General features: G+C 36.7%; 1 protein-coding gene across 1 annotated transcript in view; it reads right to left on the reverse strand.

Moving 5' to 3' along the window:
- Positions 1-26,792, reverse strand: part of SLC44A5 (solute carrier family 44 member 5) — a gene marked incomplete at both ends in the record, with an annotated part of 384,719 nt that overhangs the window by 39,187 nt on the left and 318,740 nt on the right. The window contains 12 exons of the mRNA XM_080691446.1: positions 846-930; positions 2,467-2,555; positions 2,679-2,749; positions 3,404-3,477; positions 4,436-4,539; positions 13,745-13,839; positions 14,333-14,595; positions 15,605-15,692; positions 16,122-16,214; positions 18,253-18,352; positions 22,749-22,880; positions 26,506-26,618. Of these exons, the coding sequence (XP_080547572.1) occupies positions 846-930; positions 2,467-2,555; positions 2,679-2,749; positions 3,404-3,477; positions 4,436-4,539; positions 13,745-13,839; positions 14,333-14,595; positions 15,605-15,692; positions 16,122-16,214; positions 18,253-18,352; positions 22,749-22,880; positions 26,506-26,618 (1,307 nt within the window). The remainder of the gene's footprint in view (positions 1-845; positions 931-2,466; positions 2,556-2,678; positions 2,750-3,403; positions 3,478-4,435; positions 4,540-13,744; positions 13,840-14,332; positions 14,596-15,604; positions 15,693-16,121; positions 16,215-18,252; positions 18,353-22,748; positions 22,881-26,505; positions 26,619-26,792) is intronic.

Raw genomic sequence — 26,792 nt, forward strand, 5'->3', positions numbered from 1 at the left:
GTTATTAAAATCCAGTTTCCAAAGACCAGTTACATTCAGTTCTGTTCACAGGGCACAGCAGAAGCCCATCACTCTTATAAATGTAAAAATATTAACAAATGAAACAATAATTTCATGTGAGCCTATGGCCATCGAGCATGAGGTTCGTGTCAGTCACCGACTCTCCTGTGCTTTGCAAACACTCTCAATGTTTTCTTCCCTCTTCTTGTGGAAGAGGGTGATTTTGTATTTTCCCTACAGTTTACTGATATATAATTTCACCCTAGCTTTATTGAGGTATAACTGACAAAAATTATGTACATATTTAAGGTGCACAATGTTGTGATGTGTGTAAGTATTGTGGTGTAGTTACCATGATGAAGTTATTAATAGACACATGACCTATTATTATTATTATTACCATTATTATATGTATATGTTGAGAATACTTAAGATTTCTCATAGCAAATTTCAAATATATAAGATAGTGTCATTAATTATGGTCACCATGGTATTCATTAGCTCCCCCAAACTTGTTCACCTGTGACTGCAACTTTACATCACTTGACCAACATTTCCTTACCCTCTCTATTCCCAGTCACCATCCTTTACTCTCTTTCTGAATTTGAATTTCTAGATTCCACATATAAGTGAGATCCAGCACTATCTGTCTTTCTGCCTCTGGTTTGTTTCTCAGCTGCTAAGGTTTAAAGACATCTACCAAGCAATGTCTCCTTCCAAATAAATACTGCTTTGTGGTTGAGCCAGGTAATAGCAAATCCACAAGCCAGCTAAAGACAAGGGTCCTCACCTTCTCATTTTTCTGTTTTCCACTGAAGGGGAAAACACACGTACTGAATACTTACAGAAGCAGATGAAAATTGTTTCAACACACATTGCATAGACACTGAAGAACCCATGAGCAATTAAGTAAGATCCCAAAATGACAGTCTGAAATGGGTAAAGAGGAAAAACAATAATTCATTGACTGTTCAGAAGAACAATAGTGCAGCTGTAAAGGAAAGCTATGGTGAGAAAGTTTTGAAATAAATCTGTGTTGGAAAAGATTGCAAAATAGAGACCCCCCAAAAAAGTAATAATAATGCTTCTGTGTGCTTTGTTCTGAGATTTAAAAAAACCTACTAACTGGGCGTGGTGGCACACACTTGTAATCCCCATGCTTGGAAAGCTGAGACAGGAGGATCACACAGGTTCGAAGCCATCCTTAGCCACTTAGTGATGCTCTCAGCAACTTAGTGAGACCACATTTCCAAATAAAAAAAAAAATATAAAATAGGTCTTGGAGTATAGCCCGGAGGTAGAAAGCCTCTGGGTTCTACCCCCAGTACCACCAAAAAATAAAAAATAAAAATACCTACTATATTACCTTCTCATTTGTCTTACTGCTTTCTCTAATGCCTATCAAAAATGTCTGTTTTAGAACCTGGTTCACCAAGGAAGTAAGCATAAGGGGTTAAACACATTCTGCCTGGGTATGAATCATAACTCAGGCACTCAACTATTTATACAACCTCTGTGTCTCCTATATTAAGTTTGCAGTGGGGGATAGGAGATTATGAGTAATAATGGCACTTATGTCCTATGGATTAAGTGACTTAATATATTGTAATAGATTCTGCAGGGCTCCGCCCAGATCTTCTCCATCTGCTTCATCCATCCTTATTTCCTGGGAAGTAGGCTGCTGATGATTCAGCTGATTTCCAGTCCAAGATTGCCCTCTATTCAGGGAACTGCCTCACCGAAGGACAAACCACACATTTGTGGGGTCAATTCATGGCCAACAGTTGCATAATACAGTTTCCAAAGGCCCAGCCTCTTTGCCACTTTTTCCCAGAATTCGGTCTGAAGCCACAGTATACCCAAAATATGGTCAGCTCCTCCTGCTGCCCTATCCTGCCCTCCTCACTTTCTTAAATGCATCTCAGCAGAGACCTTCTTAATAAATCTCCTGCATGCCTCCCTCTGTCTCAGCAGTTATTGACAAGGAATCCAACTTCTTAAGCAGGATTGAAGCTGGCACAAAGTAAGATTACAAGGTTAGCTAGTATCATGATTTCTCCTATTTTTCAAAAATTTACTATCTCTGATAAATCAGTCAATGATGCTCAGCTGCTAATGATTAAATTGTGTCCTTCCCCAAATTATTACACTGAAGTCCCATTCCCTGATGTGAGGATATGATAGAATTTGTGAGTCCTCTGGGAGATAATTAGATCACAAGGGTGGTAACCTTATGGAAAGATTAGTGCCCTATAAAAAGACACATGAAACATATGATCTTGCTCTCCAACATGTAAGATGAAAGCAAGATATCCATCCCTCTGCACACAAGGAAAAGCCACTCATCAGGAACTGAATGAGCCGTCACTTTGCTCTTAGACTCTCTGCCATCAAAACTGTCAGGTATAAATTTCTTTTTGTACTTTTGTGATAGCAGCACCAATTGACTAAGGCACCAGCTCTTACCAGCAAAGGTATCCAGTAGTAATTTAAAGATGTTGGTCCTTCTATAATCATTGTCATTCTTTGTGTGAAGACTAAGAAGGCCAGGATACCTACAATGGAAAGACAGAACATATATATCATGCATCAGCAATGGTAGATGGCTTTCTGTAGCAAAGCAAATTTTCTAGTCATCTTTTTAACTTCTTATCATTTGTATTATTATTATTACTTACCTATAAACCCAGAAACTAGAATCTTTCCCAGAAGTAATACAAAGTATGTAACTTCATCTGTAATTGTAACTCTGAGCATTGGGGAAAAAAAGAAAGTATAATTTTGTATTTAAAATACATTTGTCACTTGAAATTTATGACAGTAAATGTTCAAGAGTTAATTTTGAGGTATCTTTGCTGAAATTTTACTTGGCAGTTGTCAAATGCAAGAGATGAAAGTAGATTTTAATGAAGGTCATTTTAATGAAGAAATATAAAATAAAAATTAGATCATTTTTAATGAAGAAACAGAAGACAGTATCATGGGGCTGTTGGTGCTCTTCCATAAAGATGTCAGCCTCTCTCTATACTTTGAGGCCTCGAGACACCCTGAATCTTGAAGAAGCTGGATTTGTACTCTGATTTTGTCCAGTCAGCCTCCATCCATTTGAGGAGAGGGAAATAACCAATGAGAAGATGATAATACGGCTTTGCTGGGAGATTTCATAAGCAGAAAGAACAGTAAAAACAAATAGATGCCAGTAGGTGTAAAAATTTAGGTGAATAATAGAAACAACAATTCTAAGATATGAACAGAAATTAATGATGTGAAGAAGTCTGAAATCTCTCAAACTAAAGATAGCACTCATGCATAATAAAGATACCACTGCTTCAAATAACATGCAAAGGGTACAATGCTCAAGGTTCAACAAATTGTCAACTGCAATTTTCAATCAATTACCTACTTTAAAATGTTTCTCATCAGCAGATTGAAAGCATCCCTTGCCGACCTGCAGAAGTTTTTGCCATATATTGCAATCTGAGGAAAACAAGTGATATCACTCTTGAGTTAGTAACATATTTTGACAAGACCAAAGGACAATCTAATGCCAGCCTCCAAGAGAACCGGGTCTTTTTCTCACGTTCCAGTTAAGGGTTTCTGTCATTGAAATTTTTGGCTAGTGTCTGTTGAATGTAGTTTCCACATTATACAAATTATTCTTAGGTAAATAATTTACTTAAATATTTCCTTAATTTACTGATCTAAAGGCTCAATTCAGTACTCTCACTGGAGGTAAACTAATGACTACTTGAATCTCTATGACTATTTGAATCACTTCTCCAGACCTCATGTTACTGGGATAATAAGTGTCAAAAGGTTGTAGCTTTTAAATTTTGAGACATTTTTTCTGGATCCCCTATTTAAAAACAGTCTCTTTAAAATTCTCCTTATTCTCATAGGGAAATAAGAAATAAATGCAGTGAAGCATGTTCAATACCCTCACATTTAGACACAAATTCACAATAAAGATGAGACCCTTCTTGAAAATTATGTAAATAACAGAATTAAAAAGACATTTTTTTCAGAGTGAAACACAGACTAAAGCATTTCTCCTATTCTGTCAAAGACACACAAAAACATTCTTAACCTAGAACACTTTGAAATTCTCAAAATAAGTAATATTTACCCCCTCAAAAAGTTATTGAAGGTGTTAATGAAATATAGTTAAGATATTGTCTCAACTAGGAAACTATAGCTCTGAATCGTGTGTTGGATCCATAAATCTTTATATTAATATGGTGATAAATTCAATTGCATGACATAGTAGTGCCTTACAAACAGCAGTGTAGGCCTGGGCTTGGGTTTGCAAAGCAATAACTTAATAAGTAAGAAGTAGTCTACTACAATTTTGTGCCCCATTAAGATGTACGACTATAATGCACCAATAAAAAAGAAATTAACTAATAAAAATTAATTAATTAAAAAATCTACTTACCATAATATAGGCATTTTTGTTTAAAAACTTTACCATTTTATCCAAACACCAGAAACAGCATGTCAGGCAGCATTGTAGGAATTTAGAAAAGTTGTTCTGGGCATCTATAAAGAAGAAGCATTTAAATCAATTAATGATTTGCAGCTGAACCCTATGATTCAATAATAATAATAAAATATTTTAAGTGGGCTTTAAATTTTTATTATGGTAAAATATGTATAACATAAAATTTGCCATTCTATTAACTGTAATATTTGGTGGCCTTGAGGACATTTACAGTGTTATGCAATCATCACCATTATATATTTTCAGAATTTTTTATTATCTCCAAAAAAAGTTTATAGCTATTCAGCAATAACTCCTTGCCTCAAATAGCTCCTTGAAAACTCTATTATTCCTTTTGTCTGTATGAATTTGCTGCTTCTAGGTACCTCATAAGTGGAATCATATAAAATGTGTCCTTTTGTATCTTACATATTTCTCTTAGCATAATGTTTCTATGGTTCATCATTTCATTCCTTAAGGCTGACATTTCATTGTCTAACTATTAACACATTTTGTTCTTCCATTCATTTATTAATGATAATGTAGGTTGTTTCCACATTTTGGCTATTGTTAGGAATGCTTTTATGAACACTGATGTGCAAATATTTATTTGAGACCCTGTTTTCAATTCTTTTGAAAATATATCTAAAAGTGAAATTTCTGGACCAGTTGGAAATTCTATTTTCAACTTTTTAAGGAATTGTCATACTATTTCCACAGTGGCTATGCCATTTTACATTTTCAACAGCAATACAAAAGGTTTATTTTTTCTATATCCTCACCAATCCTTTTATTTTTTATGTTTGTTGTTGTTTTGATACCCATTATAATGGGTGTGAGGTATATTCCATTGTGGTTTTGATTTGCATTTACCAAATGATATTGAATATCTTTTCATATCAGCTATCTGTAACTATCTTTGGAGAAATGTCTATTGAAGTCCTTTGTCCATTTCTCAACTGGATTCTTTTTTCCTTTTTTTTTCCTGTTGAGTCATATAAGTTCTTTATATAATCTGAATATTAACCACATCACAGCTATATTTTTTTTACAAAATATACTTTTACCAATTATGTGAGTTGTCATTTTACTCTATCTCCCTTTGATGCTCAAATGTTTTTAATTTTGGTAGAGTCCAACTTATTTACTTTCTTTTTTGCAAATGTTTCTACTGTATTAGCTAACAAATCTTCACCAAATCCAATGTCATGAAGATTTCTTTGTATATTTTTATGTGAGTTTTATAGTAATAGCTATTATTCTTAGGTCTTTGATCCATTATGAATTAATTTTTATATTTGATAAGGGTCATACTTTATATGTTTATGAAGTATGTGGATATCTAGTTTTTCATATGTGGATATCTAGTTTTTCTAAAACCAGTAGTTGAATACACCAATTATTTCCCATCAAGTGGTTTTATTTTATTTTTTTTTATATAACAATTTTTTTATTGAACATAAATAGTATACATTTACACTATATTTGGTGCCCTCCCCCCCCCCGCCCACATTTCCCCCCACACACACACCAATGGTTGTGTCCAGGTTAACCATGTCTTATTCATAATTTTACACATGTTCAAGTGTAGACCCATATTAATCGAGACCGGCCTTCCTCCTCTCCTATCTTACCATCCAAACTTAGCTAGTATTTCCCCTTCAATATCTGGAGTCCCTCTGGTATTCTTTGTGTTTCCTAGTTTGGGCATATTAGAGGAAACATATGTATCTTCTTCTTCTGTGCTTGGCTGATCTCACTTAACATAATGTTCTCCAGGGCTTTCCATCTTCTTTCAAATGATATAATTTTGTTCTTCTTTATGGCTGAATAGAATTCCATTGTGTGTATTTCCCATAGTTTTGCTATCCATTCATCTGTTGATGGTGATCTGGGTTGGTTCCATATTTTGGCTATTACAAATTGTGCTGCTATGAACATAGGTATGCATATGTTGCTGTAGTTCTCTGAATTCAACTCCTTTGGAAAGATACCCAGGAGTGGTATAGCTGGGTCATATGGTGGATCTATTCCCACCTTTCTTAGGAATCTCCACACAGATCTCCATAGTGGTTGAACTAGTTTGCATTCCCACCAACAGTGTAAAAGAGTTCCTCTTTCCCCACATCCTCGCCAGCATTTGTTGTTATTTGATTTCTTTATGCTTGCTACTCTGACTGGGTTTAGATGGAATCTCAGTGTAGTTTTGATTTGCATCTCCCTGATGGCCAGTGATGAAGAACATCTTTTCATGTATCTATTAGCCCTTTGTGTCTCTTCTTTTGTGAAGTGTCTATTTAGTTCATTTGCCCATTTCTTGATTGGGTTGTTTGTTTTGCTAGTGTAGAGTCTTTTGAGCTCTTTGTATACTCTGGATATTAGCCCCCTATCAGAATGGTGGCTGGTAAAGATCCTTTCCCATTCTGTAGGCTTCCTCTTTAGGTTATTGATAGTTTCCTTTGATGAGAAGAAACTTTTTAGTTTGATGTTATCCCACTTGTTTATTCTTGCTTTAATTTCCTGAGCTTTGGAGGTTTTGTTGAGAAAGTTACTGCCTGTGCCAATATGTTGTAGTGTTGAACCTATGCTTTCCTCTACTAGCTTCACAGTCTCAGGTCTAATTTCTAAGTCTTTGATCCATCTTGAGTTGATTCCTGTGTTTGGTGAGATATAGGGGTTTAGATTCATCTTTTTACAAATGGTTAGCCAGTTCTCCCAGCACCACTTGTTGAAAAGGCTGTCTTTTCTCCAGCGTATGTGTTTGGCCCCTTTGTCAAAGATTAATTGACTAAAGATGTGTGGGTTTGTTTCTGTATCTTCTATTCTAATCCACTGGTCAGTATATCTGTTTTTGTGCCAGTACCATGCTGTTTTTACTACTATTGCTCTATAGTATAGTTTGAAGTCTGGGATTGTAATGCCTCCTGCGTGTTTCTTGTTATTGAGAATTGCTTTGGCTATTCTAGGTCTTTTCTTTCTCCATATGAAATTCATGATTGATTTTTCTAGGTCTCTGAAGAATGTCACTGGTATTTTAATGGGAATTGCATTGAACCTATAGATCAGTTTTGGCAGAATGGCCATTTTGATGATATTTATTCTGCCTATCCATGAGCACGGGAGATCTTTCCATCTTCCAAGGTCTTCTTCAATTTCTTTCTTTAATGTTTTATAGTTTTTGTTGTAGAGGTCTTTTACATCTTGGGTTAGGTTTATTCCTAGGTATTTTATTGGTTTTGAGGTTATAGTGAATGGAATTGTTGTTTTTATTTCTTTCATTGTGGATTCGTTGTTGGCATAAAGAAAAGCCACTGATTTCTTTAGGTTGATTTTGTAACCTGCGACTTTGCTGAATTTGTCAATCAGGTCCAGAAGTCTTTTGGTTGAGTTCTTTGGGTCTTCCAGATAAAGGATCATGTCATCTGCGAATAAGGATAATTTTAATTCCTCTCTTCCTATGTGAATTCCTTTGATTTCCTTCTCTTGTCTGATTGCTGCAGCAAGAGTCTCAAGGACTATATTGAAAAGGAGTGGTGATAGTAGGCATCCTTGTCTTGTTCCTGACTGTAGCGGAAATTCTTGCAGTTTTTCCCCATTCAATATAATGTTGGCTTTGGGTTTGCAGTATATTGCCTTAATGATGTTGAAGTACTTTCCTTCTATCCCAATTTTTTGCAGTGTTTTTAACATAAATGGGTGTTGGATTTTGTCGAATGCTTTTTCAGCATCTATTGCTATGATGATGTGGTTTTTGTTCTTGGTTCTATTTATGTGGTGAATAACATGTATTGATTTGCGTATGTTGAACCAGCCTTGTTTTTCTGGGATGAAACCGACTTGGTCATGATGTATTATTTTCTTGATATAGTTTTGAATGCGTATAGCTAGTATTTTGTTTAGAATTTTTGCGTCTATGTTCATTAAGGATATTGGTCTGTAGTTTTCCTTTCTTGAGGTATCTTTATTTGGTTTGGGGATTAATGTGATACTGGCCTCATAGAAGGAATTTGGAAGAGTTCCATCTCTTTCAATTTCCCGGAACATGTTATGCAGTATTGGTATTAGTTGTTCACTGAAGGTTTTGTAGAATTCAGCTGGGAACCCATCTGGGCCTGGGCTTTTCTTTGGTGGAAGAATTTTTATTGCCATTTCTATTTCTTTGGTTGTTATTGGTTGGTTTAGGCTTGCTATGTCCTCTTGGCTAAGTGTAGGAAGGTTAACTGTGCTTAGAAATCTATCAATTTCTTCCAGGTTTTCAAGTCTATTGGAGTATAAATTTTTAAAGTAGTTTCTAATAATATTTTGAATTTCTTCACTATCTGTGGTGATATCTCCTTTTTCATTTCTAATTTTGATAATTTGAGTTGATTCTCTTTTTCTTTTGGTTAGGTTGGCCAGGGGTTTATCAATTCTATTAATCTTTTCAAAGAACCAACTTTTTGTTTTATTGATTCTCTGAATTGTTTTTTTGTTCTCTATTTCATTTATTTCTGCTCTAAGTTTGATGATTTCTTGCCTTCTGCTGGCTTTGGGAATAGACTGTTGCAGAATTTCTAGATCCTTGAGCTGTGTCATTAGGATCTTTACTTGGTGGTTCTCCGTCCTTTTTATGTGGGCACTCAATGCAATAAACTTTCCTCTTAGTACTGCCTTCATGGTGTACCATAGGTTTTGGTAGGTTGTGTCTCTGTTTTCGTTTGTTTCCATAAATTTCTTTATTTCTTCCCTAATTTCTGCTCTTACCCATTCGTCATTCAATAGTGTATCATTCATTCTCCATGAATTTGAATACTTTCTTTCGAGTTTCCTGTTGTTGATTTCTACTTTTATTCCGTTGTGGTCTGAAAAGATGCAAGGAATTATATTACATTTTTTGAATTTGCTGGTATTTTCTTTGTGTCCCAGGATGTGATCAATTTTGGAGAAGGTTCCATGGGCTGCTGAGAAGAAAGTGTATTCTGTAGTTCCTGGTTGAAATACTCTGAAAATGTCTATTAGGTCCATTTGGTTTATGGTTTCCCTTAGTTCTAAAACGTCTTTACTCATCTTTTGCCTTGAAGATCGATCCAGTGGTGTGAGAGGCGTATTAAAGTCTCCCAGAATTATTGTATTTGGGTCTACTTGGGATCTTATGTCCAGAAGGGTTTGTTTTACAAATGTGGTTGCACCCATATTTGGGGCATAAATATTTACTATCATTATATCTTCTTGGTATAGTGTTCCTTTTAGTAAAAGGAGGTGCCCTGATTTGTCTCTTTTGATGTGTTTTAGTTTAAAGTCTGTTTTGTCGGATATTAGGGTTGCTACCCCTGCTCTTTTTTGGTCACTCGTGGCATGGTATATCTTTTTCCATCCTTTCACCTTCAGCCTGTGAATGTCTTTGGCTGTGAGGTGTGTTTCTTGCAGACAGCATATATTTGGATTATGTTTCCTAATCCACATTGCCAATCTATGTCTTTTGATTGGTGAGTTAAGTCCTTTGACATTAAGAGATATTATTGATATATGATTTTTGTTTTCTGCCATTTTGTGTTCTGTCTACTCTTGGGTGGTGTGATCATTCTTCTTTACTTAAGTGGCCCACTTATTAACTTCCTCTCTTCTCTGATTCTGAAGTCTGCTTCTTTTTTCTTCCTTATGGTTTATTTCTTTAAGAATTTTCTCTAGTGTTGGCTTTGAATTCATGAATTTTTTGAGATTCTGTTTATCGTGAAAGACTTTGGATTCACCATTGATCTTGAATAGTAGTTTTGCTGGGTAGATGAGCCTTGGTTGGAAGTTATTTTCTTCCAGGGTCTGAATCACATCATACCAGTCTCTCCTAGCATTCATGACCTGGGTTGTATAGTCTGGGGTGATTCTTATTGTTTTGCCTCTATATGTCACCCGTCCTTTTGTTCTCGCTGCTTTTAAGATTCCTTCCTTGGCCTCTATATTGGTCATTTTGGTTATTATGTGGCGTGGAGTGGTCTTTCTTTGGTCCTGTCTCAGTGGAGTTCTGTATGCCTCCTGGACTTGAAGATCGAAGTCTCTTTCCAAATTTGGAAAATTCTCTGAGATTATTTCCTTGAAGATATTACAGATGCCCTTGGTCTGTACCTCTATCCCTTCCTCAATGCCTATTATCCGTAGATTAGGGCGCTTCATATTATCCCATAATTGCTGGATGTTTAGGTTTTGTTGCTGTAAAGATTTCTGTATATCGCTGACTGTGTTTTCGGTTTGGGATGTACTGTCTTCTAATATTGATATTCTGTTTTCCATTTCATCTAATCTTCCAGAGTTTCTTTCAATTGCTGTCTTCATTTCACTTATTGCCTCTTTCATTTCATTCCAGACCTCTTTCTGATTCTTTTTTAGTGTTTCTAATTCACCTTTTATCTCCTCTATACTTGTTTTGAATCCTTTCATCATATTGAACAACAAGATTCTGAACTCCCCTTCTTGCATTTCTAGTAGGTCAGTATTCGTGATTTCTGCTGTCTCTTCGTAATTCCTGGTTCTCATATTTGTAGCGTTCTCTGTCCTGTTTTTCTGGTTTCTACCCATCGTTCGTGAGTATTATGCTTAGTCAAATCTTAATATTAGGAGTTGGGGTATCGGCTAGTCAGCAGAGCCTTTAGAGTGTTGAGGGTGGGTGATGTGGGAGGAGCTGGGGTGATTAGTAAAGGAGTCAGATTAGGTAGAGGATATGTTTAGGTTGAGAAAGACTTTGAGTATCGTAAGGTGAAATCTTGCTAGGAATGAGAGAGAGTTAACTACTAGGACTCTTGTCGTTCGTGGAGTAATTATGAATGTAAGAGATACTTAGAGTATTAGACCAGGAGGTATATTATGTGGAAAAGTTTTGGGGGGGAAAAGTATGTAGGGTTAGTGTGGGAAGGTTTGTAAATAGGGGTGATGGAAGGAGTAGACAGACACAAAAAAAGAATAGAAAAAAAATCCACACAAGATACCAAGACTATTATGTAATCCTAGAAAAAGGGAGGAAGACCAATCAAAGGAGGAGAATGAAAATAAAGGAAGGAAAGAGGAAGAAAGAGGACAAAAGAACAAGAATAAAATAAAAGGAGCTAGCAGCTGTGTGAAATAAAAAAATAAGGCAAACTATCCAATATATATATATATAAAAAAACAACATGTGAAAGTAAGAGAAGTATGGGGTGAAAGAAAAAAAAAATAACACAGCAATAACCATACCAAAACAAAAGCACTGTAAAAGCAATATAAAACAAAACATCCACATTAAAAGTAAAATAAACAGTCCTCCTTATTTACGCATATGGGGTCAGGCCTATATAATATGTGCGTATGTGATTGCTTTAGTAACTTTCAGAATACCATCCAATGTCTCTTAGTTTTCTTTGTACTCTATTTTTTTATCTTCTTAGGTCACTCTGGGTGTTTGGACACCTTCTCTCCTTTAGCTGCTTTAGGTTTATGTGTCCGGATGTCTGGTTTCACTGTTATTTGATTCTATACAATTCACAGGTTCTGCGAAATTCTAACCTGTGGTCAGTACCTCTGCACTCACCACCCTAGACTCCAGCCTGTGCTTCCCTACGACACGGGTGGAGCATGACCAAGGTATAATTAGAACCTCCCCCTGAGGTCCTGTGCAGATATTGTGGCCCGATGGATTTTCCTGTGTCTCTGGAAATTCCAGCTGGGTTAGCCGGTGTGGTCCCAAGATGTACCCTGGGCAAATGGGTGCTGGTTCCTGGGTGCCCACGCTTGCTGCCAGAGCTCTGCCTATTCCAAGGGTGCAGGCTGGGTGTGCTGCTTTTACTGGAACCAGGAGTGAGTGGATGCAGCTGTCTGTTGCTGCTGGTATGCTCTTCCAAGGTGTATTGAGCTGAGTTCTCGTTCTCGCTTAGAATTAAGCCTCTGGCTAGCAGGAGGGTGGGAACACCCAGCGGTGGGCCAGGAGTGCAGGATAGGTGCTCAAGGATCCAGTGCGTGGTGCCCAGTAAAGGCCTCTGCCTCCCGCGGGACGTAGAAACTGGGGGTGCCCCAAGGAGATTTCCAGTTTACACAGGGCTTTCGCAGCCTTGAAGGCAGTCTCTGGCAAGGTGGCGGGGGGGGGGGGAGCTAGACACCCAGGTAGGCTCCAATTTAGTGGAGAGAGTTGGACAGGCAATGACTGCTAGCAGGGAACCGGGGCGCCGACAAGGTGCGCAGAGGGGAGTGCTCGGGTCTGAGGCTTGGGCGTGCTGGGGGGTTGGAGTGCAGCGCACGCTAGGGTCCGCACTTCCCGTTGCCCGCAGGTACCTGTCTTTCTTGGTCCAGGATTCGTGGGAGTCTCTATGCTGTTGTGATCCAGTCGCTGGTGGGCACACAAAATTCTGACGTGGGAGCTGCTCGCTGTTTTCAGTCCCGGATTATCTTGCTGCGGGACTATCGGGGCTATCGGGCAGGCAGCTCCGCGGGCCCGCGAAAGCAGCCCGCAGCCGCCGATCAGCGTTTGCAGCTGGTCCGGTGTCCGGGTCTATGTTCTTCTTCTTCTTCAAGTTCAGAGTTCCCCCGAGGTACCAGGATTTGTTTTGGTTCCTGGTATGTATTTTTTTTTTTTGTTGATTAAGACACAGCTTTCTAAGTATCTGAAGTTTTATTTGCTTCAGCTACTGAGGAGTACTGTGTCCCTCAGTCGCCATTTTGAAAAAACCATCAAGTGGTTTTATATGAGGATTTATTTCTGAGATCACTATTCTATTCTAGGTCTATGTCTGTCCTTATGCCAATACCACACTGTAGCTTTGCGTAAAGTTTTAAAATCATTTTGAATAGTTGTTTCTTTTCAATATTGCTTTGGCTGTTTTTTTAGGCACATCCTAAGCAGAGCTTATGTGTTTGTAAACTGCATGTGTCATATATGAAATCTTGTGCCAATGATACCCGCATTTACATTTTTAACCTGGCGTGAGCTCTAGACTTGAAGCAGCCTACTTGACATCTTTACCATGCATCTCAACAGCAACACGTTAAAGCAGAATCATTAATCTCCTTTTTGAAATTTGCTTCTCCAGGCATTTCACATCTCAACAAATAGAAGAACACACTTTTTTTTCTTTTTATTTTCACCAAAGCCCCTCCCTTCCCCTGCCATCAAATCCTTCAGCAGAGTCCTAAGGTTGTTCAAAACATATCGCAGATTTGACTATTTCCATCCTTATGGCCCTTGTCCAAGTTACAGTCATCAGGTCTCCCCCACTCCACCCTCCTCAACCTCAGTCAGAAAGTCTGAGGTAAATTCTGAAATCTTACTTTTAAGACGTCTGTCCATGTATTCTAGGATCACTTTAAATGTTTGAACTAACGCAAGAATTAAAGAACCAAATGCCAGGGATCCTGTGTGATATCTAGGCAAAGATAAAATGAGAATAAAAGTTAAAATATCCTTACTATTAACCTACAGATTACTAATTGAGCAGTTTTCACAGGTAAAAGGAATCCAGAATAAAGAGCTTTTTATATTCTCATTCAAATTTATAAAGGTTTCTATAGAGGGATTTAACTATATACATCTCCCTTGTTCTTCATCTACACACAATCTGTTCTCATAAAATAGGATGTTTAACCTGATCAGAGGAGATACAGAGTCAAGTTTATCTTTAATTTGCATTTGAGGCCCTCTTTTATCCCTTCCCATCTCTAGAAACTGAAGGATATTAGCCTGAGTAGTGACTGTAAAATTTGCTGTAAAAACAGACAAGAGAATGAATATCCATGAGTTTCCAGTCATACTTTTGACCTCATTTTTTACCTCTCCACTCGAATTAATCAGTCAGGATGAAAACACAAGCATACTCAATGGAACAGAGGAAATAGGAATAGGGTTTAACATGGGCTTACCGTATGGCTCGTCCAAATGCAGTAAAAAGTGGATGCGGTGGGATGTCATCAGGTTTATTCATGGCCCAGTAATAAGTAGCAAAGGCACCAGAGAGGGCACACTGACCCAATGCAATGATAAAGTGTACAAGCCAGAGAAAGACAAATAGATTGTATATATGGAAGGTAGTGATGTATTGATGGTACAGAGTCTTTCCACCATAGAAAGCAAAGTTACATAGTGCCCCAGGGCAAGCTTTGGGAATTTCAGTTGTATGAAAAATCTGCACTCAGGAAAAAACAACAACAAAAGAATATAATATTAGATGCCATTCTAAGGTAACATCTCCCTACCTTTACTTCTGTAGCTCCCAATTGCATGTGCTTTTTTTTTCTCCATTAGCTTTTGCTGTTATTCTTCTATATTCTACCCCATCACTTTATACAATTCTCTCTCCCTCCCTCCCCCGTGTGTGCGTGTGTGTGCGTGTGTGTGTGTGTGTGTGTGTGTGTGTGTGTGTGTGTGTTGGGAGTAACTGAGAATTGAACCCAGAGGAATTCTACCTCAAAACTATACCCTGACCCTCTTTTATGTTTTTATTTTTAAACAAGGTCTCACAAAGTTGTCAAGGCTGACCTTTGAATCTGTAATCTAAGTATTCCAAGTACTGGGATTACAGTTGTGTTCCATTGTACCTGGCTCACTTTACATAAATCTTTATTTTTTATTTATTTATTTTTTGGTGGTACTGAGGGTAGAACACCGGCTTTTCTACCTCTGCGCTATGCTCCCAGACCTATTTTATATTTTATTTGGAAACAGGGTCTCACTAAGTTGCTGAGAGCCTCACTAAGTAGCTGAGGCTGGCTTCGAACCTGTGTGATCCTCCTGTCTCAGTCTCCCAAGTGCTGAGACCACAAGCATGCGGCACCACGCCCCGCTCTATATAAATCTTTAATGAGCTCTTGAAAGTATCTATTTTTCAACTGTATTCTCCTCACTCTGCACCTACTATAATTTCACATTGGTTAGTGTTTGTTTGGATCACACCAGCCCCTAGAATACATGATAGGACAAGCAAGCTCATGAAATAAGATAGTGCTTTCTTTCCATTCTTTCTACTGCTTTCAAAGTTTTCCTGCTAACCACTGAGCCACTCTCCCCTTCTGCACATAGTTATTCCTACATCACCAATTAGGAACTCTGCTTTGGGGAGACTCCTATAACGTCAAGATGAAAAGTAGTAAAATTCCATACTGAAATAAATAAAAGAGAGAGTTTATTTTACTTACCTCTGGGTCACATATTTTATTTTCATGTATACAGTGCCCTGCTGGAACTATAACTTTATATATAGGTATCCCTGATGTAGCCAAGAAACTAATTAAACTCTATTAAGGATAAACTGTTTGCTGGTAAGTTGAAAATAAATATACAAGAAAATAACGCAGATAACTCTAAGTTCATGGACATATTAACTCACTTCTAATATTTGAATAAGTCATCCATTTGTCACATCTGGATTAATATATCAGGGTCCATCTGTACTAAGTGGCTTCTAAATATAGCAAAATATATAAAAGTCCCCTTAGGATATATAAAGATAAAATTTTAGAAATTCATCATATGAACTTTTTGAAGGGAGGTTAAATCAATAGAATAATTTTTGGAGGACTTGGACAAAACATCCAGTTTTTTATTTAGGATGTTTCTTAATTTTCCAGGGATAGAAAACATTGGACCCAAACTCCTTGTTTCTGAACAGTAATGTGAACCTGAATTTTGAAGCGGTCAACCATCAAAGGATACACTGCTACCACAGCCCAGTAGGAAATGCAGATTGATATTAAAAAGAAAGTTAAAGCCGGATACATTAATGTACTAGGGATATATCCAATGGCTCTGGAATAAAACAAATTGTTGAAATTCAAAATGAAATTTGAATTATAGCTGTACTTTCTCAATTAAATTTTTGTCTTAGAAATAGAAGTAGTCTTTACACTAAATTAATTCTAAGAACAGTAGTAATAATCATTGATTCCTTTACTGGCAAATTCTTAGTTGGTTTAATTTGTATTTTTTAAGTGAGTTGGAGTAGTCCTTCAATGTGCACATTTGACTCCTGCCCAAAGTCCTCCAGACTTTCCTCTTTTCAGTTATTTCTGTATGATCCATAAAGTTTTAATACATTATAATCATGTGATTTCTTTCTTTGTTTACATTCTTAGATTTTTAAAGTTAGAGAAGACCTTAAAGGTCACATGTTAAACTGTGGACATCTCTCCCGAATTCAGAACGACCGTCTATGCTACATTCCAATGCGTTCAGTAGCCTGTGACGACACTGAGCGATGGCAACTAACTTTTCATGACACTACTTGTTCCACTTGACTAACAAAGTTATAGAAAGTTCTCACTTCTCGGCCCCTCTGTAATTGACATCCAATAATTCCTGGGGAAGAAAGGATCATTTTGCCACTTTTTCTCATATAGTCACCCTCAAGTAACTATTTTGTTTTTCCAGGATAATAATTTCTTTGACATCTTCTCTGATGGTTTGTAAAATCCTAGTTATGCTGTGTCTAACTACTTCTTTCAAAAGATAACTTGGGTACATGTCCTAGATCAAAGGCAATACTGTTAGATATAGCTACAGAGAAATACCATGGGACTCTCACCACCGCAGGTGCCCTGACGAGTCTGACTTCTTATGCATTTGTTATCATTTTTGCCTCACTCTTTTGGGCTCTTCTTTCTTCATCCACTGAATTTAAGTGAATTTCAGGTTGTCCTTAAGTTTATTTTGTATTCTCATTCTCATTTATTCCAGCCTTTATTTCCCCCTGAGCAAACCACCAACCTGTCGCAATTGTATGAACTCTTTAATACACACACACAGTTGTAACAAGTGGGACAACTTTCAGTGAGCTGCGCAGTAACATACTATTTAAGAAATACACTGAGCAAATCAGTAGTTTTCAGTGGATAATGACAGGGCAACAGTTATTGTGGGGAAAAGAGAGAGTTTAACAAACTGCTTGTTAACTGTTTAAACCACTGGCTTTAGGTAGCACTATTATTATAATAACACTATGGAAAAAAATTTAAAAATATTCCTTCTAGATGATTAAAAATAATTTGGCTCTTAGTCCTTAATGACTTAGTTTCTATGGACCTAAATACAGGATATGTTTTTTTATAGGAATATTTGTCCTGTTTTTGCATTATTCAAAAGTTTAGAGTAGGCATTATCCTCAAGTGACCTTTTGGAATAGTGTGAAAATGATAGGTGTTATTACCTCCAAGCATAAATTCTATGAAAGATCGAGTGTTTATTTTGTAACATTTTAAAATAAAAATGGCTCTGGGTTTTAAGTGTTCCTGAACTGTGGGGTTTATATATAAAATGGCTAGTCTGCCATTTTATGCTGCTGCTATAATCAATTGTTCTATTAAAAAAATCTTGTCACTCATGATAATGACAAAAATATCAGATATTAGAAATTTTAAAAGGATATAATTTTATTTCTAGAATTATGATTTAAAGTTTTGCAAAATGCCTAAATCTTTAAAATTAACATTATGACCCAGTGTGGAAATTATCTAACCTGTAATACAGCTAACTTTTGTATAGAACTTTATTACTCACTTTCACATTATTTACCTAACATGCACATATTGTTAAAAAAAATGCTGGTACATAAGACTAGAAAGACTTTCTCCTATTTTACTCTAAGATGATTGAGGCCTGGGATACTAAAGGACTTTGTAGCAATGACCCTTCTAGTAAGTGGCAGAGTCTGAACTTGAATAAGTCCTCTTGCGTGGTCAATAGCTTTCTTTCTCAACTCTTCTTATGGGGAAATAGTCTGGGGCATCATGCAATGAACAGCGATTGACTTCACTGGTCCACTGTCTGAGAGTCTACTCGCTGGCCTTACTTGCTCCCTTCCTTCAGCAGGACAATGGCAATGCGGATCCGCTTCCTGAAGGAGATCAGCAAGATGATGATAGCCATTTCAATCAAGCAGAGTATCACCACTTTGAACAGGAAAAAAAATAAATCAGTCTGTGATATGAATCAAAACAAACAACAAACTTCACAAGTTAGGTCTGAGCTTTATGATTTATTTTGTCAATTCCTATCACTCTTAAATTAAGCAGTGCTACCTTTCTAAAATGCCAATAGTAGCAGGACACTTTCAACACCTCTGAGAAGTGATAAAGAAATTCAGCTTAAAACCTTAGCTAGGGATTGAACACTTCAAGCAGACAGACTTCAGATTTCATCTATGAAATCATCTTGCAACTCTTGTAGGAAAAAGGAACAGGCATGGGAAGAAGGATGAGCTGCTTTGGGTGGCTCTACTTTAGATACACTCACCTTTAGCTACCAGTTAAGAAATTATTATATAGGCTGGACGTGGTGGCACATGCTTGTAATCCCCGTGCTTGGGAGGCAGAGACAGGAGGATTGCGCAGGTTTGAAGCCAGCCTTGCTGGCTTAAGAGACCCTATTTCCAAATAAAAATATAGAAATAGGTCTGGGAATGTACCCCGGAGGTAGAAGGGTTTCCAGAAACCCCAGTACCAGAAAGAAAAAAAAAGAAGATTATTATAGAAGGGACTTTTTAAGCTGTCCCCTGCTCACAGTGCATCTTAACTGTCCTTGCTAACTATCTTAGCTACCTACCCTGTCCTCATTTTGTGAACTATCCATGAGAGTCATCATTAATGGAATTGGGTGTAAACATAACCCAACTTGGTCAATAAAAATCTTAGACTAGAATCTCATTCAGTCCTCAAATTTATAAACCTCTTGAACTGCAGGTTATACAAATGTAGTGAACCATGTCAAAACTGTATGTGAAGAAAGTGGCTCAGTAAACAATAAAGTGCATGTGTATAAAAAAATAGAGTGCAACATCTGGGTGTGGTGGTGCACGCTTGTAATCCCGGTTTGTAGACAGCCTCAGCTACTTAGTGAGGCCCTCTGCAACTTAGCGAGACCCTGTTTCAAATTAAAGAATAAAAATCAGGGCAGGGGGTGTAGCTCAGAGGTCAAATGCCCCTGGGTTCCATCCCCAGACCCACCAAAAGAGAGAGAGAGAGAGAGAGAGAGAGAGAGAGAGAGAGAGAGAGAGAGAGAGAGAGAGAGAAAAGAAGAAGAAGAAGAAGAAGAAGAAGAAGAAGAAGAGGAGGAGGAGGAGGAGGAGGAGGAGAAGAAGAGGAAGAAGAAGAAGAAGAAGAAGAAGAAGAAGAAGAAGAAGAAGAAGAAGAAGAAGAAGAAGAAGAAGAAGAAGAAGAAGAGGAGGAGGAGGAGAAGGAGGAGGAGGAGGAGGAGGAGGAGAGGGGGGAGGGGAGGAGAGGAGAGGAGAGGAGAGGAGGAGAAGAGAAGATCTTGGGTTCTTAGGGCTTTTTTTTTTTAGATCCAGTTAAACTTGAACGTCTTGCAGCTTTTTAAATATTTTGAGTCACTTCTCTATCTTTATAATAAATACCCCCTGTTCTATCCCAGCCTATTCCAGTTTTTTTCTCTTCAGCTAGATGAATTAGGTTTTTTCTTTAAATGTTATCCACATAGGCTTAATTATTACACGTCCTCAATTTTAAAACATCTTGAATTTAGTAACAAATTTTTATAGAAAGTAAAGAAAACCCTTAATTAAACTTATTTTCAATAATTTTAAGATGCACTTTAATTTCAGAATGTTAAAAAGTAAAAGAGGTATGAATCTTTTTTTTTATATATTGTGAATTGAACTCAGGGTCTCTTTCCCACTGAGTCACATCACCAACCCTCCCCCCCCTTTCTTTTTTTGCAGTCCTGGGAATGGAACCCAGGGGCATTCTACCTCTGAGCTATACCCTTAGTCCTATTTTTTTATTCTTTATTTTGAAACAAGGTCTCACTGAGTGGCAGAAGGCCTCACTTAGTAGTAGCTGAGGCTCTCCATGAACTGTGATCTTCCTGTCTCAGCCTCCCAAATGCTGGGATTACAAGCATGTGCCACCATGTCCAGCCTGCCCCCCTTTTTAAATTGGTGTATTATAATCATGTATCTTAATGAGGTACTGGATGGTAGAGGAATACATACACACATCACTCTTTGATATACATCTTAAAATCAAGAAAACATGATACTACTAACAATACGATGAAAGTATTAAAAAAAAACTCCATGGAAATTTAAATTCTAGCCATGAAGGAATCTCTTCCATAATCTCCTTGCTAGTGATTCTGCTCATATTTGAACCCTTTCAGTGATGGACAGTTCATTATTTCATTCTATTGTTAAGCCAGTAATATTTCAGTAACATCACACAGAAGTTAATAGCTCTAAGTAGAAATAAGTTAACCTGGAGACATGAGAGAATCATAGTAATGTATCATCTTGCTTCTACATCTTCTTTTAAACTATACACTTATGTTTTTATGCACATTTTATTCTCTTAAAACACTAATTAGGCATGTGAATGCACATTTGTAATACATGGTAAGCTGAGACAGGAGGATCTCAGGTTCACAGCCAGCCTCAGTTGCATAGCGAGGCCCTCTGCAACTTAGTGAGACCCTATTTCAAAATAAAGAATAAGCCGGGCGTGGCGGAACAAGCTTGTAATCCCCGTGCTTGGGAGGCAGAGACAGGAGGATCGCGCAGGTTTGAAGACAGCCACGCTGGCTTAAGAGACCCTGTTTCCAAAAATAAAAAAGTATAAAACAGGTGTCTGGGAATGTAGCCTGGAGATAGAAGGGCTTCCAGGAACCCCAGTACCACTAAAAAAATAAAAAATAAAAAAATAAAAAATCTAAAAATCAAACAGTGCTTCTGCAACATATTTGAAGAAACAGTGTGAGTGAGGGGAGCTCATCTTCATGAGAGCAAGAAATGGGAGACCAAAGAGCAAGAGTTTGGCATTTTGATCAAACCCTCTTCAAGGAAAAGAGAAAATTTGAATTCAGCAGGCAGAAGACTCTGGCAGAGACTTCCGTGCTACAAAGCAAATCATGGAGGTTGGCATCCACCTGGGATAAACATCTCCAAGGCTGTCTGAGACTCTTTGCTTAAAATGCTTCTCATTGGTAATCTTATTGCCTTTTTGCTTCTATCCCAAGAAACTGTTGTCCTAGATAGGATATATCTGTATTCTGGTCACAGGGAGAGGATCCTAATGGTATAAAAAAATAAAATGACATTCTGATGATATTATGTAAATTTGTCCTTGAAGGCTTGAATATACTTTTTTCCTTTTTTCTTTTCTGCGGTACTGGGAATGGGACCCAGGGGCATTCTACCTCCGAGCTACACCCCCCAGCCTGATATTTTATTCTTTATTTTGAAACAGGGTCTCACTGAATTGCAAAGGGCTTCCTAAGTAGCTGAGGCTATCTGTGAAACAGGATCCTCCTGTCTCAGCCTCCCAAATGTGGGTTTACAAGTGTGCGCCACCACTCCCGGCTCTGAATATTATTAAATGGAAAGGTAAAATCAAATTTACAAGTTTATGTGAAAGGGTCCCTTGTCTATAATCATGATATGTCACCAGATATTGCCCCTTCTGAGGTTTTTTTCTAGTCTCCCTATCAAGACTCCTTGACCATAGTAAGGGTAATATGAAAAAGAGAAAGACAAATCTTTTAAAACAACACATTAATTAGAGGTCATTAAAATCTTGATTAAAGAACACAGGTCTCTGTGTTAAAATAAAAACACTCTAAGCCTATAAGATTAGTCATTTTAGAAATCATCTCAATTTAATAAATTCTTAATGTTACCTTTCATTCAATAATCTGAGTAAACATATCCAAAGTATAAATTTATTTTCAATTAAGTGTTGCTTAAATGCCTATGTTGTTATAAAAATTTAAATGTTTTTATTAAACAGATATGGCAAATCAAGTATTTATTTTTAAGCATCTTTCTCAGATATCAGATTAATGTCTAGAAATGTCCATAACCAAACCATTTTAAGTTGAAGGCAAATTATTTGAGATCCTTTTAAAGTTATATTTCCTTAAATTATATAATCAATTTGACTTTTCTATTTACTAAAGCTTATCAACATTTACCTATAATTAGAGTAGTGACAAGTGTTTAATAGGCTATACCAACTCAGGCTTTCTCTTAGACAAAAAGATACTTTCTCATTATTATTATTATTTTTGTGTGTATGTGTGTGTGTGTGTGTGTGTGCATGGTACTAAGGATTGAACCCAAGGGCACTCTGCCTCTGAGCTACACCTTCAGCCCTATTTTTTATTTTGTATTTTGAAACAGGGTCTAAGTTGCGGAGGACCTCACTAAGTAGCTAAGGCTTGTTTCGAACCTGTGATTATTCTGTCTCAGCCTCCCAAGTACTGGGATTACAAGCCTGTACCACCACATCTAGCTTTAATTATTATTATTTTAAAAAATTAGTTTTTAAAATCACTCACTGATTATGAACCATGTTTGTTTCAGTCGAAAATACATGTTTATGTTAGTCTGAATTCCAATATCAAATATAGTCAGTGCAGAATTTGTGTTCTGCTGAAGTCTGGAGTATTCCTGGTAACAGTACCATATTCCTTTAAAAGAAAGAAAAACAGACTAATAAAATATTATTTTCTAAAATAAAAGTTATATGTTTATCACACATATCTACATAAAACTGATCAGTATCGTCATTTCTACAAAGGCAAGATTCATATTTACACAATAAATATTTTATTTGGATCTAATAGTCTAAATTTATACTTTACTTGATATAGATTTTTCCAATATTTATGACTGTAGCAATATCTAGCTTGAAATATACTATGGACTAGTAACAAACTTAATGTCCATCAATAGAGACTGGTTTAAAATTGCAGTGTATTAATCCAGTAGAAGCATGTGTTACAATTTCCTTATGGGAAATTTATACTCAATACTAATTTATTATTTATTGGATTACTTATCCTTAGAGTTCTATGAATGTTGAAGTTACCTTAAGATATACAAACAAGTTTAGAAATGGTATTATTTCAGCATATTGAATCCTTTCTATCCCTAATGATACTTAAATACTTATTTTTAAATGTTCTTGTCTGATATTATAATGATTCCACAAACTTCTTTTGTTTAAACATTGGAAGAATTATTTACCCACAAGTATTCTGTTTTCTTATGTATTGTGTAAGTCTTGTAAATAATACATAGCTCTAGTTTGTATGTGTACGTTTTAATATGACTTAATAACTTCTATTCTTCAATTGATGAAGGCAATGTATTTGTATTTTATATATTTATAAGTTTATACTCATTTCTGCCTTCCTTTATCCTATTCTACTTTGTGTCTATACATCTCTGCTTCCAATTCTTGTCTTTGAAAAATTGATCAAGTTTTGTCTTTTTACTTATATTCCTTTATTTCCTGTTCTAATCTAAAGCCATGTACTCTATTTCTATAATTATTCCTGAAAATGTATAGCATGCTTAATAATCAAATGTAAAGTGAATATCTTAACAAGGAAATACAGGACATTAGGTTGCTTAAAGACTACATTCTGCTTCTTGCTAAATATTTCACTTATGTACATTTTTAATCTAACTGAATGTTATGATTATTTCATATAGTCAAAGTTTCTTTTACTTTATCTACATATTTATCTATTTTCTTTGCTCACTATCCTTCCTTGTATCACATATTTATCTTTTTGTGGAACCATTTTCCTTTTTACCCCCAATTTTTATCATAGCTACATTCAATCCATCAGGAAATAAAGTTGGTATATATTAAGAACATGCATGATTATTTTCATGCTGCCAAATGCAGTACTGAAGGGGATTGTGAGACCCGTCTCTTCCTCTTTTGCTCTGTGGCTCATGACATCATCTACTTGCTCCACTGCACACTTCTGCCATGAATGTGCTGCCTCAGCAGTGGATGGAAGCAATGCCCCCAGATCCTAGAAAACCCTAGTACCATGAACCCAAATCCTCAATAATATTACTGCATAGCAACAGCAACAATATTCTATTGAACATTTAGTATTTGCTAGCATACATCTAGGTACTTTTATGTATGATTATGTTTGATGCTCATGGTTTCTATTATACAGTTGAAGAAACTAAGACTTGACCTCATACTAGCAGAGAATTCCACAGTTAATGTATCATGCACTAGAGACTGTTGATTTTCTTTTTTTTTTCCACTTGTAACTATTTTATAACAAATGTAAATAATTTCACAGGTCTTTTTTTTTTTAACAAATTGTACTTCATTGTTAAGAGAACAATTCTTTTAACCATTATTGATTTTCAAACTCCAAATTCATGTTCATAATCAGAGTCACAAGCCTCCCCTGTGTACCTCTTAACTTGTTCTCAGTGAGAACTGTTCTATCGCTATCCATGGGCCTTGCCCACAAATAGTGTAGCTTTTTTTTCTGTACAGTATGACACAGCCACATTGTTTTATGTCCTAGTAAATAAGCTGCTGTCAATACAGAATGGTTTCCCATTATATGTAGAAAACAAGATAGTAGCTGAGGTCAGTTACATTCAATTTAGATACTGACACTTCCTAACTTAATTGGACATTTCCTCACCATGAACAGCTTCAAGCTTAATTGCCACATGATTAATTGCTGGGTTAGCACTATCTGGGGAGTCAATAGGGAGCCAAAATTGATTGTTTCATCTGCACTTTTTATATATTGACGACCTTCCTCCCTTTTGCCATTGTCTAAGTTGCACCATAGCCAATCTCAGCTTTCTTTTGTTGCTAAAGACAAGTCAGTGAAGTCAATAGCAGACTTTATTGCCCTTTCGTTCTTGGTGACAATAAAAGATTGAATCACATGCCTAAACTCCCCCAGTGGCAAAAAAAAGGGTTATGTAGAGTTCCAAATAGGAACACAAAAGCAAGACATGTAAACAAAAAGCTTTCTGTGTCGTTTCTGATCAGGGGTCACTAGTTCTTGTGTTCTTTCCCCAGACTGACCCACCTCTGCTTTGTTACTTGGCTGTGCTCAGGAGGAAGTCCAGGTGGGACTCATAGCAGTGGTACAGAAGAGGCAAAGGACACCTGAGACTCAAGCTATTTACTAGAAACTTCTTGAGGATAATGAGGAAGGCAGCTATGCTCAGATAACTGCAGCAATAACCCAGCAAGTACCGCATCCTTAGTGTGTCCCAAGTACTATTCTCCTAGCTATAGATTTATTATGCCATTTAGTACTCCAATCTTCTTGTTGGAGATATTATTGTGCTGATGTGATAGACATGGAAACTGGATCTTTTAATCATTAAGACACCTTTTCTGTAGTTACCCAGTGATACATTATGGAGCTGAGTCAGAGCCCAGCTAACTACAGAGCCTGGGGTTCCAATGTCATCCTTAACCTAATATGCATACTTCTTCTTCAAGGAATAGAAATAGGATATTCTCGTTTTTATGTCTCATGTACTATCATAAAACTGTATTGTTAATTCAAATTGTGTTGCAGGGGAAATCATTCCTTTGAATAGAAATCTCGCAAACGTTCCTATATTGACCTGTATATTTTTTAAAAGACTGAAAGGAAGCTGCCTCATATGGGATGTAATCCCATGGAAGATAGTTTAGTTCCTTTGTTTAGCGCTGACATGTTCACATTGTACCTGACCTGTGGAGCTTCAAAAGGGTTTAATGATTCGATTTTAACCTTGAAATGAAGTAACTCTCCATCCAATTATTGTAATGTAAAATACTTTCCTCTAGAGGGCGATGTTTCACTGTGGAGTACCAGTGAATAAAAGGTAGGAGAGTACCTTGGGCTAAAAGTACTATTTAGATTGAAAGAGAAAAATATCACACTGGGATAAACATGCAGACCTGCTCTCTAATCAGATAGAAAGGTTAAAGGAATAAAGGATGTCGTCAGAGATTTTTTTTTTTTTTGGTCTATCTAAAAGAGATTCTTTTTGCCTCCTTCTTAATACCCATGAGACTAATGGCTGGAAGGAAAAAGAATGGGACATTCTGATAGCAGCTTTTTTCAAAATAATGAAGAAAAGGGTTGCAGAGATAATATATGGAAAATAATAAGTTTTCAAAGTTTAATGATTTTAGGTAAAAATAATTAAATCCAAGGAAAACAAGTGCTTTCCAATAGTTGATAATGGCAAATAGAAAGAAAACAAAAGGCTATTCTGATACTTAGCAATTTTAAGAGGTTTGATACATACCGTATGCTATAATTCCAAGCACTCCGAATGCAAAGAGCCAGAAGAGGAATCCAGCCACGAACCTCAGGAGTACCAAAAACATCCAACTGATGACCATGGCAACAGTCAGGCCACTGAGGGAAAACCCATACAAACACAGGGGTAAGCACGCTAAACACAACACGATAAAAACATCAAGAAAAGACTTTTTATATTCAAAATATTCTTAGATTATTTTACCTGCTTATTGGAGAATTTATAATGTTAAAAACTATAAACAAAGCCGGGCATGGTGGTACACGCTTGTA

The sequence above is a fragment of the Muscardinus avellanarius genome (genome assembly GCF_963383645.1).
Source record: "Muscardinus avellanarius genome assembly, chromosome: 3".
NCBI classification, from domain to species: Eukaryota; Metazoa; Chordata; class Mammalia; order Rodentia; family Gliridae; genus Muscardinus; species Muscardinus avellanarius.